Source organism: Tetrahymena thermophila (genome assembly GCF_000189635.1).
Source record: "Tetrahymena thermophila SB210 genomic scaffold scf_8254491, whole genome shotgun sequence".
NCBI classification, from domain to species: domain Eukaryota; phylum Ciliophora; class Oligohymenophorea; order Hymenostomatida; family Tetrahymenidae; genus Tetrahymena; species Tetrahymena thermophila.
The window spans coordinates 177,988-189,925 of NW_002476266.1; the positions used below are offsets into that span (position 1 = coordinate 177,988).

Here is an 11,938-nt window from a genome sequence, read left to right on the forward strand (position 1 = left end):
TATTAAATGAAAGCACTCATCTATTTAACAAGTTCTCCAGCAAAAAATCAACAAAAATAGATAAAATCTTTTGATTTATTATTCCTTAATTCATAGCACTTTGAATTATATTATTTAATAAATTAAGCATTTTTAAAATAATTTCAATCGATACTTTGCTGAAATTTATTTTTTTTTCTTCCTGGTATTATTCAGTTAAGTGAAGTTAATAAATATTTGAGGAATATTGATTTGTAAAACAAATGAATAATGTTAGATTCTATTTTTATTTTATTCTAACTAGTAACTTTTTTCAAACAAAAAATATTATAAAAATTTTTAATAAAATAATTTTACTAAATTATTTTAAAATTATTTAAAGTCCAAGTTTTACAATTATAAGAAAAATTTGTTGAAATAAAAATAAATTTGATATTTTTTTAAGCTATTATTGATATTTAAGAACATTAAAAATGAAAATATAATATTATGGTAAATTGAAAAAGAAATTAAAAAATTTGTGGTTGAAAAATAATTAATTAAATTTTAAGTTATTTTTAAAATGATAGATAAAATATATTACAATAGAAATATAAATTTTACAGAATTAGGGATTGAATAATCAATCTTTCATTTTAAATTTTCAATTTTAATTAACTGAAATATGTGCTGAAAGATTTGTTCTTTATATTAAATTATGCTATTTATTAAATTTTGAAGCTTTTATATTCATTTTCTTGTTTTTCACTTGCTGAAAGTAATACCTACTTATTCGTAGTGACCGTGGAGTTTATTTAAGGCATTAATGTAAGCAGCACATCTTAAGCTTACATTGTGCTTCTTAGAAGTTTCGATTGTTTCAATTAATGCATTTTCAAAACTTTCTTCGATACCACTAATAACTAAATCTCTCTATATTATTTATTAAATATTGAATTTAGCAAATTAAAATGTAGCTATTTTAAAATAAAATTCTTACTTCAGAAGCACCCTTAATTTCTTCAACGTGATCAAGAATTGCTTTGCTAACAAGTCTTAAACCTGTAGTACCTTCAATTGTTTCTAAGACCTATTAGTTACTTTTTTTATTTTATAAAATATTTATTATCATCAAGGTATAATAAAAAATATTTTAAATTACCTCTTTTCTTCCCATTTACGAGTCATAGCACCGTGTTAAGTGTGGTTGATATTCTTAATCCATTCAAAATAAGAAGCCAAGAAACCACCAGAAGAAGTGATGATATCAGGAATAATTTCGATTCCCTTTTCTTTAAGAATCTTTTCAGCAGCAGGAGTAGTTGGTAAGTTAGCACCTTCAGCAACAACCTTGCATTAGAACTTATCGGCATTTTCAGCATAAATAGATTGAGCAAAGAAGCAGGGAATAAAGAAATCGCACTTGCTATAAGCAACATTTTCTTATTCAGTTGCTTTAGGGAAACCTTTAACACCCTTGTTCTTCTTCATGTAATTATTCAATTCACTGGCATCAATACCTTTAAATTTAATTTATTTATTTATTTATTTTTAATAATAAGTCATAAATTAAATTGATTTCTACCTTAAGGATTGAAAATTTGTCCATCATGTTCACAAACACCAACTAAAATAGCACCAGCTTCTTGTAAATGATGAGCAGCCCAGTAACCAACACTTCCAAAACCCTTTAATTAATTAATAAATGCAAATTTAACAACTTTGAATAACTAACTATTCATTTATAATATCAAATATTTTTGCAATTTATTACTTCAATAACAAAAGTCTTGCCCTTTAAACCTTGAGTAAGACCAGTCTTTTAGAGGAATTCCTTGTTTTCAAGCATGTACTTTAAAGTGTAGTATACACCATAACCAGGAGATTCAACATAACCCTTCAAACCACCTTAATTCTTATTTAATAAAAAAAGGAAATTAATTAATTGAAATTGAAAAAATATAAATTTTCATTATAGTTTATCATTTGATTAGATATTTCTTTTTTTATTGTCGTCAGAAATATCGATTAATTTAATAGTATTAGTTCGAGTTTCTATCTATCCTTTAATTGCAATTAATTTAATTATTGAGATAGAAGTAAGCAACTCAAAACCTAAAAAATAAAATTTCCAAAAAGAGATTAAAGTCTTACTAAGCCCTTTCCTGTGACACAAGCAATGGCATGAATATCATCTTGACCGTAGAGACTATTCAAATATAAATTTTTTTTTTAGAATAATGACTTCATTCAAAGCCAATTTAGAAAAATTCAAATTGAAAATTGGCTTAATTTTAAAATATTTACGTAGCAAAAGTATCTTTAATCCAGTTCATTTCTCTTTCAGAAGCACCAAGATCGGTTCCCTTTTAGTATAATAAGAATCAAATTATAAAGAGGCTTTATGAGTGATTGTAGGAGTAAAGTTTAATAGAATATATTCTTAGAATTTGCAATAAACTTACCAAAACATCTACTGAAGATCCAATAATGTTCTTCTTAGCAGCTTCGAGGGTGAATCTTCTGATAATTAATTCAAGTTCATTTTCGGTGTATTCTTTGGGGTTAATGCAGATAGCTCCCTTGGCACCACCGTAAGGAAGATCAAGAGTGGTAGATCTGACAGTGTTGAGAACAGCAAAGCTTTGGATATCTTCTCTACTGACTTGATCGTTAATGATAAAACCACCCTTGGTAGGCAAACAGTGAGTCTTGTGTTGGACACGGTAAGCCTTGATAGTCTCGAATTTACCATTTTCTCTTTTGAGTGGGATGTTAATTTAGACAATACCATCACAGTTCTTGTAGAAGTTCATCTTGTCCTTGGGAATGTCGGTATGTTCGGCAGCTTCGTCTAAGTAGTAGTTAACCATGTGAGTGATGGACTCATCGGTCTTGCACTTAGAGATATTGCTGAAAGCAGCTCTGCTAATCATAGATGAGTATAATGAGTTAACAGGGGTCTTGAATAATTTGGATAACATTTTGAATTGCTAGCTTTTGAATGTATTTAGATTTTATAAAAATGAACGATCGATCAATCTGCCTATTTAAATTGAATGAAACGATAAGATGATATTAGTATCTTCTTTTCTTTCTTTCTTTATTTATTTTTTCTTTCTCTTTTTAAGATGTTTATTTAGTTTTATTATTTTTAATTAATTTATTTTTCTTTGATTTGTCTTTTGTAAGGTAGGGTGCAAATGATCCAACAAGGATAGTTAATAATAAATAATTATTGCATCCAAGCTATCTATCTATCATCTATTGATTTATCAATGTATTTACCTTCTTCTGAAATAAATAAATCAATCAGTCAATCAAAAATTGACTTTCTCTGTTTGCTTATTTATTTATTGATTGAATTCTTTTAACTAGATATTTAATATGTGAATGCACTTGATACTATATGTTATTCTTTCTTTCTTTCTTTTTCTAAAATCTTTCTTATATCTTCTCTAATTGATTTCAAATGTATTAATTAATGAATGAATGAAAGGACCTTTTGCTAAAGCTTTTAAAAATATTAAGACTAATGCTATATATATATGATATTATTAATTTAATTTTCTTAATCAATAAATCAAAATTCACTATAAGATTAAAATCTGCATAAGTGCGTAATATTTCCCCCACCTTATTACTATGTTTTGTAATATTTGACACTTTGTATCTTCCATCAAACATACTTTCATAGCCTTAGAGTCTCCAACCCAATTCATTTGTCTTTGGTGAGCTCCTTTTAAATTTCAAAATATGCTCTATTATACATAGACATGCAGCCAAATTCTTATGCCAAGTAAAGGCAGCTTTTAAATGTATTTACCATATCTTATAATCTTCTAGAAATCATAACCCCTAATAAGATAAATAAGTCATCATACAATATTAAAATTTTTTGACATTCAATTAAAATAGTCTGTAAGATAGTAAAAACTATTTATTTAGCTTAATTTAATCATATTTTCAAAAATCTTAAAATTTTCTTTTTCCTGTGATATGCGCCTTCTTTCTTTGCTTATTTTTAACAAACAAAGAAAGCTCTTTGGCTTTTACTTTAAGATTTTACTTTGATTAGTTTGTACTTAGCAGCAGTAAATTCCAGTAATCAAAAAGCTCCATCATCAGTTAACATCCAAAATTCAAAATATATAATTAAATAAATAAAATTGTATATTTGAAATACATTTTATATAATAGAATGAAATTTAAATTAAAAGTATTTGTTTGCACTTACTTACTCTTTTATTATTATTTTAGAGTTTAATTTGTACATATCTTTTTATTTCAATTATAAAAATTAATTTTTGTTTTTCCATACCTTTGATAAAATTAAGCTTAACCTAAATAAAAGAAAGTTAAATTGTATCCAATCACTATTCCTATCATATTATATCACCTTTGCCAATAGTTTGCCAATTACTTACAAACTATCAACTATTTAAAAGCAGATTTTAACTCAACTTGTTCAATAAAAAATCTTATATTTTTATATAAATTAAATTTTAAAATAATTCACAAATCAACCCTCTGCTTCTCAAAATAATTTTTTGAATCTCATTTAAAAAAAGCAAAACTAAAGTTCAAACTTAAAATTGTTTTTAAATTAAATCAATCAAAATGAATTAAAAATATTTTTCATAATTTTGCATTATTTTTTTTTCAGTTAAAAATAAAATTTTTTTAAAAAAAGATTTGCTTTGAAATTTTTAAGTTACCTTTCAAGAAAAACAATTAGGAAATAAAATAAAAATTCTACTTATTTTAAACTAAGGAAGTAATCAAACAAGATTATCAAAGCTAAATGTAATCTGTTTAAATTATATTTACTAATTCAAATTTAAATGATAAAATAATTTAAAATTGAAATATTTAAAAATTTCTATCAAAAATAAAAAAATTATTTAAAACAAATATTTTTATTGAAAATTAAGTAGTAAATTTTTTTTAGATTAAAGAAATAAAATAGAATTTGTTAAATCTAAGAAATAAATAGAATTAAAAATTACTAATTTTTTTATTTTTAAAAAAAAAAAAAAAAAAATAATGAATAAATATTAAATAATAATAGAATAAATAATTCAAAACTAAATTATATTATATTTTTATGATAGCGTCTAATTAAGGTTTAATAAATTTTCAAATGCTTTATTGGATTTTATTGAATTTATTTATAATCTCTCAAGATAAAATAAATATATCTTTCAATATTATTTTTAGAAGGAATTTATTAGATAAAAATAAACAATTTATACATCAAACAATTTGTTATAGAATAACTTAAATGGATTTAGGAAGTGCAAGCATTTTACCAAGATTTAGGAATGAAGGGGATAAAAAATTTTCATCCACTTAATTTATTTAGTCTCATGTTCCCCATTTATTAAGCGAGAATAATTAATAGTTAATGGTTGTTGATAATAATAATGAATCAGCTATGCAAGAAGAAAATAAGCCAGTTACAAAAAAACTATTTACTCCTAATGTTTAATTAACAGGTCACGTTTCAGAAGTATTGTGCGTTAAATTTTCACCTTGCGGTGACTATCTTGCAACTGCAGGCTTCGATAAGCAAATTCTTCTTTGGGATATATATAATAATTGTAAAAATTTCGGAGTACTTAAAAATCACACAAATGCAATTTTAGATTTGCACTTTTCAGCAGATGGATAAAAACTTTATAGTGCTTCTGCAGATAAAAGTGTTAATGTTTGGGACTTTAATTAAATGAAAAGGTATCTTGAATAATTATTTATATTTTAAAGTTATTTGTACAGCATTTATTTAATAATTTTGATCACTCACTCATGCATGCAATTATTTCATGTGTTTAAATTATAAAAAAAAGTATTAAGAAATTAAAAGGACAGGAAAATACTAGCTTTGTAAACACCTGTCATCCTGCAAGAAGAGGACCAGATATGCTTGTCTCTGGTAGTGATGATGGTTGTGTAATGCTTTGGGATTTAAGATAAAAAGCTCCTGCTTAAGTTATTCCTAGCAAAATTCCAGTTACTTCAGTTAGTTTTAATGATACTGCAGATAAGATTTTTATAGCAGGAGTTGATAATGATGTCAAAGTTTTAGATTTAAGAAAAAAGATTATTGATTACGTGTTATTTGGTCACACAGATACCATCACAGGTATTTCTTTGAGTCACGATGGAAGCTATCTTCTAACAAACTCTATGGATCAAACAGTCAGATGTTTTGATGTTAGACCTCATGTCACAAATAATAGATGTGTTAAAATTTTTTAGGGAAATAGACACTCACATGAAAGAAATTTATTAAGAGTTAGTTGGAATCCTGATGGTGATTACTGCACTGCAGGATCTTCCGATAAGTAAATATTGATTATTGCTATACTTGAAATAGAAAATATTTTTTATAAAAAAGATTTTTATATATTTGGGATACAGCAACTAAGTAAATTGTACAAAGACTAGGTGGACATAATGGATCTGTAATATTTATGATTTACTCAGAATTTTATTTACTTTAAATTATTGTATAAAATAGGTAAACGATGTTTAATTTAGTCCTACAGATAATTTAATAGCAAGTGCTTCTAGCGATAAAACTGTTATAATAGGGGAATTACCATAGTTTAAGATATGAAAAATAATACAGATTAATAATAAAGTATGTCTAAATAAATTAATAAATGTTTTATACCAAATGTTTAAGTTAATAAGTTAAAAATAATATAAATTATTTCAAAATGTTAGATTTTTCAATTTTCTGTTTTCATTAAGCAGCTAAATTTGTATTTTAAATTATTTATTTTAAGATATATTTGAGCAAGAAGAAATAAATTAGAAGATAATGATAAATTAGTGTTAAAATAAGACTTAATATTATTAAAAGCCTTAAAATATTATAAAACTATTAAGAATTATTTTTTTAATTTTTTTATTTAAGATATTCTAAAGGTTTCTTATAATATAAAAGCTATTAAAAATAAATCATTTTAAATAGCATAAAAAAAGGCAAACAATTATAAGAAATATTTTAATTTCAAAAAAATTAACTTGAAAAAGTAGAAATTATCTTTAAAATAAAACTTGTATTTTAATAAATAATTGATAATCAAAATTTAGCAAATAATTGATATTTTTAAAGTTATTCTTTTTAAATAATTAAAATAAATTCATTTATCAAATAGAATTTAAAGTTATTTTATTATTTGCTTTTATTGTATAATATTTACATTAACAGACAGACATAAATTTGAATAATTTACTATTATTTTTTTCTTATTTATTTGCTTACTTATTCATTTATTAAATTTCATATTTTTGAGTATTGTTAATAATTTTTAAAAATAATTTATTGAATCTTAAAGGATTTTTTAAAATTAATTTTAGGAAATTACTAAAAATTATTTTAAATTTGAATAGAAAAAGATAATTTTGCAATAATATTATGAAAAAAAATTTAAACTTATGCAATTAAGGATTAGTATTTTTATTGTTTGGTAATCTAATTTATGAAGATTTTTGTTTGGGATTGTTAAAGGATATTTACATAAGTTATTGTTATAACCATCCATATAATATTGTTATTATATTATAAACGGGTATTACCTAAATTCATAAAATTTCTTAAGTAGTTAATGAATATTTTTGATAGTAATTGAACTATAAATATATTTTTGGTGAAAATTAATAGCAATTCATCAACTGAAAAATAACAAGATAATAACAATCATTTATTATTTATTTATAAATTTATAAAGATTTGTTAACTTCAAATTGATATTCAAAAATAAGTTAATTGAAATGTATAATTATCAAAATACTAGGATAGAAACTAGGAAAGGACAGTTCAAAGCACCTAGCACTAGAATTGTCTAAGTTTTAAGAAAAAAAGAAAACCTTGAAAACGATGCTAACGCTCCCGATATTGTAACCTTACATCGTTCTTTATAAAGAATAATAGTAAAAGAAGTAAACAAGAGGCATTTATTTGAAAAGACCAAATTTCTTCCTAATTCTTGCGAAGACCAATATTTTACAGCTATAGATCCAGTTGAGATTGAAGATTATACAAAAATTTACAAAAATGTGCAGTAAATCATTAAAATGGATCCAGCGAAGATTAAAAAAGTGAAGGAAGTAGTTGACCAGCAAAGATAGGAAAAAGAGAGGGAAAAAGCTTTGTTTGAGCAATAGATAAAATAGTATAAATTTTAAAGAAAAAATATAGTTAAGCAGAGAATGTAGTCCATTTTAGACAAACACAACAAACACTAAAACAACAATGTCAACTTAGTTAATAATAATAATGTACCTAAGAAGTAAGAGGCGTTTCTAAAGGTTCACGATAAAACTGTTTTAAATAATTTGAATGAAATGTACACAAACCAACCTTAATCAATAAGCAATCCTACCACAGTGTAAGTTTTTAAATCATTCTAGACAATTTACCATGTTTATTAGATTTTGATAGATAATATAAATTTTTTCATTAAATTCTATTTGCAAAATTGTAAATTAAACTAAGAACTTACTTTATTAAATAGTATTCACTATTAATCTATATCAACTATTAATATAGGTAAAAAGTGGCTAAAAATCTAACTTAATATGAAAAAACTAAGAATAATTTGATTAGCCAGACTAAAGTACCTTACTAGCAAATTATCAAGATGTCTAATAATTCAGTTCTTATGGCTAAATGTAAAAAAAGAAGCTACAGCACTCAGTCGGAAATTTCATAAGGTTTAAAATAATAAAATTACATTCATGAGACTGCTGATGACTAAGAGAATAAAATCAAGTGTGCTGAATAACTTTAATAGGAAATATTACCTTAAAATCAAGAAATAAAAATCCTTTAAAATACATAAGAAAGCTGTTGCATAACAAATATAATAAAAAGACACTCTGCAACTGCTCCTTCGTGCACTCCTAGAACTAATTTTTAAAAATTCAAAAGTAAAAATCTAGAATTATAAGAAAGTGAATAATAAACTTATTATAATCCTGCTCATACAACTCTTTAAAGCACTCTAAATTAAAGCAAAACAAAGCAATAAAATCAAACTATATCTCCTGATTATTACTCAACTTCTCAAAAATGGCTGGTAAATGATTCTTCTTTAGATCAGTTTAAAATGAGAAACACATACTCACTTAATAAGCTTGGTTAAAGATCAATTCACTTAAAGAAAGATAATTCTAAATCATCTAGCATTTCTAAAGAAAAAACATCTATAAACGCAAAGCATGATTCATCTAAGAATCTTAAACAATTTTACTTAACAGAATGTGTATAAAAGACAGAAAATGATGAAAATGACCAAAATTATTTAAATCTACCAAAAAAAGAAAGGAAATCTACTTCTTTCGAACCATCTTAAAAATTGAAGTCTGAATAAACTGATGAACAAGCTTAGAAAAATCAAAAGAATAAAGAAGAGAAATAAAAGCAGAGAAATCCTATGAAACAGTATTACGATGTAGATGCAGATAATGAAAATAAGGAAAATGAAAGAAAATTATACAGACTAGATGTGCCTTTTGACTAATTTCAAAGGAAGTATAATATATCTTTAAATACTGGAAAGCCAAAGAAGCTGCTTATTGAGTTACCTTCTTTAGAAAAAGAACTGAAACTCAAAGGCATAAAAAGATAGTAAGAAGAGCAATAAAAGAGATAAAAAATGAATCTTAATTTAAACCAACTAGAAGAATTTAAAGGATTTAAATTTCCTATTAATGACTCTCAAGTTCTTCCAATAAAGAATCACTTTAATAGTAAATTAAATCAGTTAAACAACTCAAATAGTGCAGTAATTTTTAATGGCAGCCAGTCATTCATAGGATAAATGCCAAATAGTGCTACAAATAATATGAAACAAACATTCAATATCTTTTATAAGGGTTAATAAAGCCAGATCCTTAAGTAAAAAAATAGAAAAAAATCAGATTCTAACTCTTTTTTGAATTTTAGCAAGTTGAATTCAATCGCTCATAGTAAAGAGCAATCCCTTTTATTAAAATAATAGTCAATATCAATGAATAATCCAAATAACTGTCAGAACAACTAACTAAGCTGTTCTCCTTCTCCAAATAAATAAAATTAGTTCAATTTATCTCTTAACACTTAAGAATTTGACAAGAGTGAGCTTTTATTAATCCCACAAGCTTCAAACAAAAAGATTAATAACTCTTAAGAATAAAATAATTCTCTCATATCTATGGTTAAGATGAAGCATACAGACTCTCCATATTAAAGAGATAAATCAAGTGAAGATGTTTTAAGAACCTAAAAATAAAGTATTATTCTGAAGAAAGACAATAATGGAAGACTGTTTTAAAATCAAGTTAGCTTTACATTGTCAGAATCACCTAATATTGTCATACAGCAATAAATAAATGATAGATATAGCCCATTAAAATAACATCAAAATGGTTTAAAAAATATTGGTCTTTAACTTAATGATTTTAGAACTTAAAATAACTCTCAATAAGATTATTTTTTGAACTCAAAAAAAAGTAACAGCCTAAGCATGAATGATAGCAGAATTATTCAAGAATGCCCTGATACTTAACAGTCTTTATCAACAAGATTCTAGAGAAATAAATTTTTTGATAAATTTATTTAACAAGATTTAAAAAATGATGATAAAATAAAATCAGAGGAAATGCTGATAAATAAAAGACAAAAAATAGCAGAATAAACAAAGTCGAATAAATTTAAAAAGCTTGTAAACAAAACTCACTAGTGTGAAGATAGAGTTATAGATGCATGTAGATCGTTTTATGTTAAGAAAAAAGAAAAGAACCAAGAATTGTTTTAACTCTTTTTAACTCATTATAGAGACAGACCAAAGACATAAGAAATAAGGTCAAGAAATTACAGCTGTTCTTCATCAGGAAGATAAAGATTTAATTTATAGGAAGCAAGAGATAAATCTGAGAATGATAGAATGCTTTTAACAAAAATAAATGAATCTCAGTAATAATTTTACAAACAATTGGTAAATAAGCTAATCATGAAAAGTAACAGTGGAGATAATATGAATATTTGTATTTACTTCATGAATGCTTTTAAAACAGTTTTAGAAGATTTAGATTTATTTGAAGATTCCCATTTTTATAAGCTGCTTGATAATATAGAAAACAAAGATACCTTCTTTTATAATCCAACAAGCTACTTTATGATTACGTCTGTATTAGACAATCTATCTTTACCCTTTAGTAAAATAACATAATTTAAAAAATTAAGTAAATTCGTAACCTATTATCAAAATCTTGAAACAGAACAATAAAAAACTATATCTACAGTAAATCCTGAAAATTAGTAAAAATTAACTACAGATGAAGAACAATTTATGTTTTATAACTAAGAATCCTTAGAAGATTTAGAAGATTCTTAAGATTGAATCTTGATAAAATAGATAAAGATAAATATATTTATACCTTAGTCTATTCTATCATCATATATTTTGAAATAAAAAAAACTTTACATTACAAAAAAGAATTATACTATTAATTAAAAATATAAAAATACAAAAAAAAGTAGTATATTTATTTTATACATTAAGTCAGTAAAAAATATCAATTAAATAGTTAATTAAATATTTTACTTTTCGAACTTTTATGAATAATTTTATATTTAATTGAATCCACTTTTTATTCATCAATCAATCCTTCTTGAACTGATTAATTTTTTTCTATTTAATCTTGTGCAAATTTAAGAAGAATTAAATTTTTGAACTAACCATACATAATTGTTCTTGGCTAATTTTAATATGCAAACCATTTTGTAAATTTTGTCTTTATTTTATTTGAGTACAAAATGTTTAAATGCAATAGTTATCAAAATCAATTCAAACAAACAAACAAAAGCTGGACTGACACTTTATTGTAGTAAAATTGTAATTTTTTAAAATAATGCTGATAAGAAGCAGATGAAGACTTTAATTGTAAAATTTTTAGGCTGTTTGCTGATCGAAAATTTTCATTT

General features: G+C 24.1%; 4 protein-coding genes across 4 annotated transcripts; 2 read left to right on the forward strand and 2 right to left on the reverse strand. All coding sequences in view use genetic code 6, as the record gives it.

The window, feature by feature from the left end:
* Positions 1 to 723: 723 nt before the first annotated feature.
* Positions 724 to 2,942, reverse strand: TTHERM_00787250 (glutamate/leucine/phenylalanine/valine dehydrogenase; the record flags this gene model as incomplete). The annotated part of the gene is made up of 8 exons (XM_001022164.3): positions 724 to 891; positions 959 to 1,058; positions 1,121 to 1,478; positions 1,544 to 1,646; positions 1,733 to 1,873; positions 2,113 to 2,167; positions 2,266 to 2,324; positions 2,424 to 2,942. 8 exons carry the CDS (start codon positions 2,940 to 2,942, stop codon positions 724 to 726), a joined length of 1,503 nt encoding a protein of 500 aa, XP_001022164.1.
* Positions 2,943 to 3,676: 734 nt separating this feature from the next.
* Positions 3,677 to 4,080, reverse strand: TTHERM_00787260 (hypothetical protein; the record flags this gene model as incomplete). Its single annotated transcript, XM_001022165.1, has 2 exons — positions 3,677 to 3,816; positions 4,044 to 4,080. The coding sequence occupies 2 exons, from the start codon at positions 4,078 to 4,080 to the stop codon at positions 3,677 to 3,679; spliced, it is 177 nt and encodes a 58-aa protein (XP_001022165.1).
* A 1,162-nt stretch (positions 4,081 to 5,242) lies between these two features.
* On the forward strand, positions 5,243 to 6,580 carry TTHERM_00787270 (U5 small nuclear ribonucleoprotein 40 kDa protein; the record flags this gene model as incomplete). Its single annotated transcript, XM_001022166.3, has 4 exons — positions 5,243 to 5,694; positions 5,808 to 6,305; positions 6,359 to 6,425; positions 6,482 to 6,580. 4 exons carry the CDS (start codon positions 5,243 to 5,245, stop codon positions 6,578 to 6,580), a joined length of 1,116 nt encoding a protein of 371 aa, XP_001022166.1.
* Positions 6,581 to 7,743: 1,163 nt separating this feature from the next.
* TTHERM_00787280 (hypothetical protein) lies at positions 7,744 to 11,354 on the forward strand (the record flags this gene model as incomplete). Its single annotated transcript, XM_001022167.1, has 2 exons — positions 7,744 to 8,360; positions 8,522 to 11,354. 2 exons carry the CDS (start codon positions 7,744 to 7,746, stop codon positions 11,352 to 11,354), a joined length of 3,450 nt encoding a protein of 1,149 aa, XP_001022167.1.
* Positions 11,355 to 11,938: the final 584 nt, after the last annotated feature.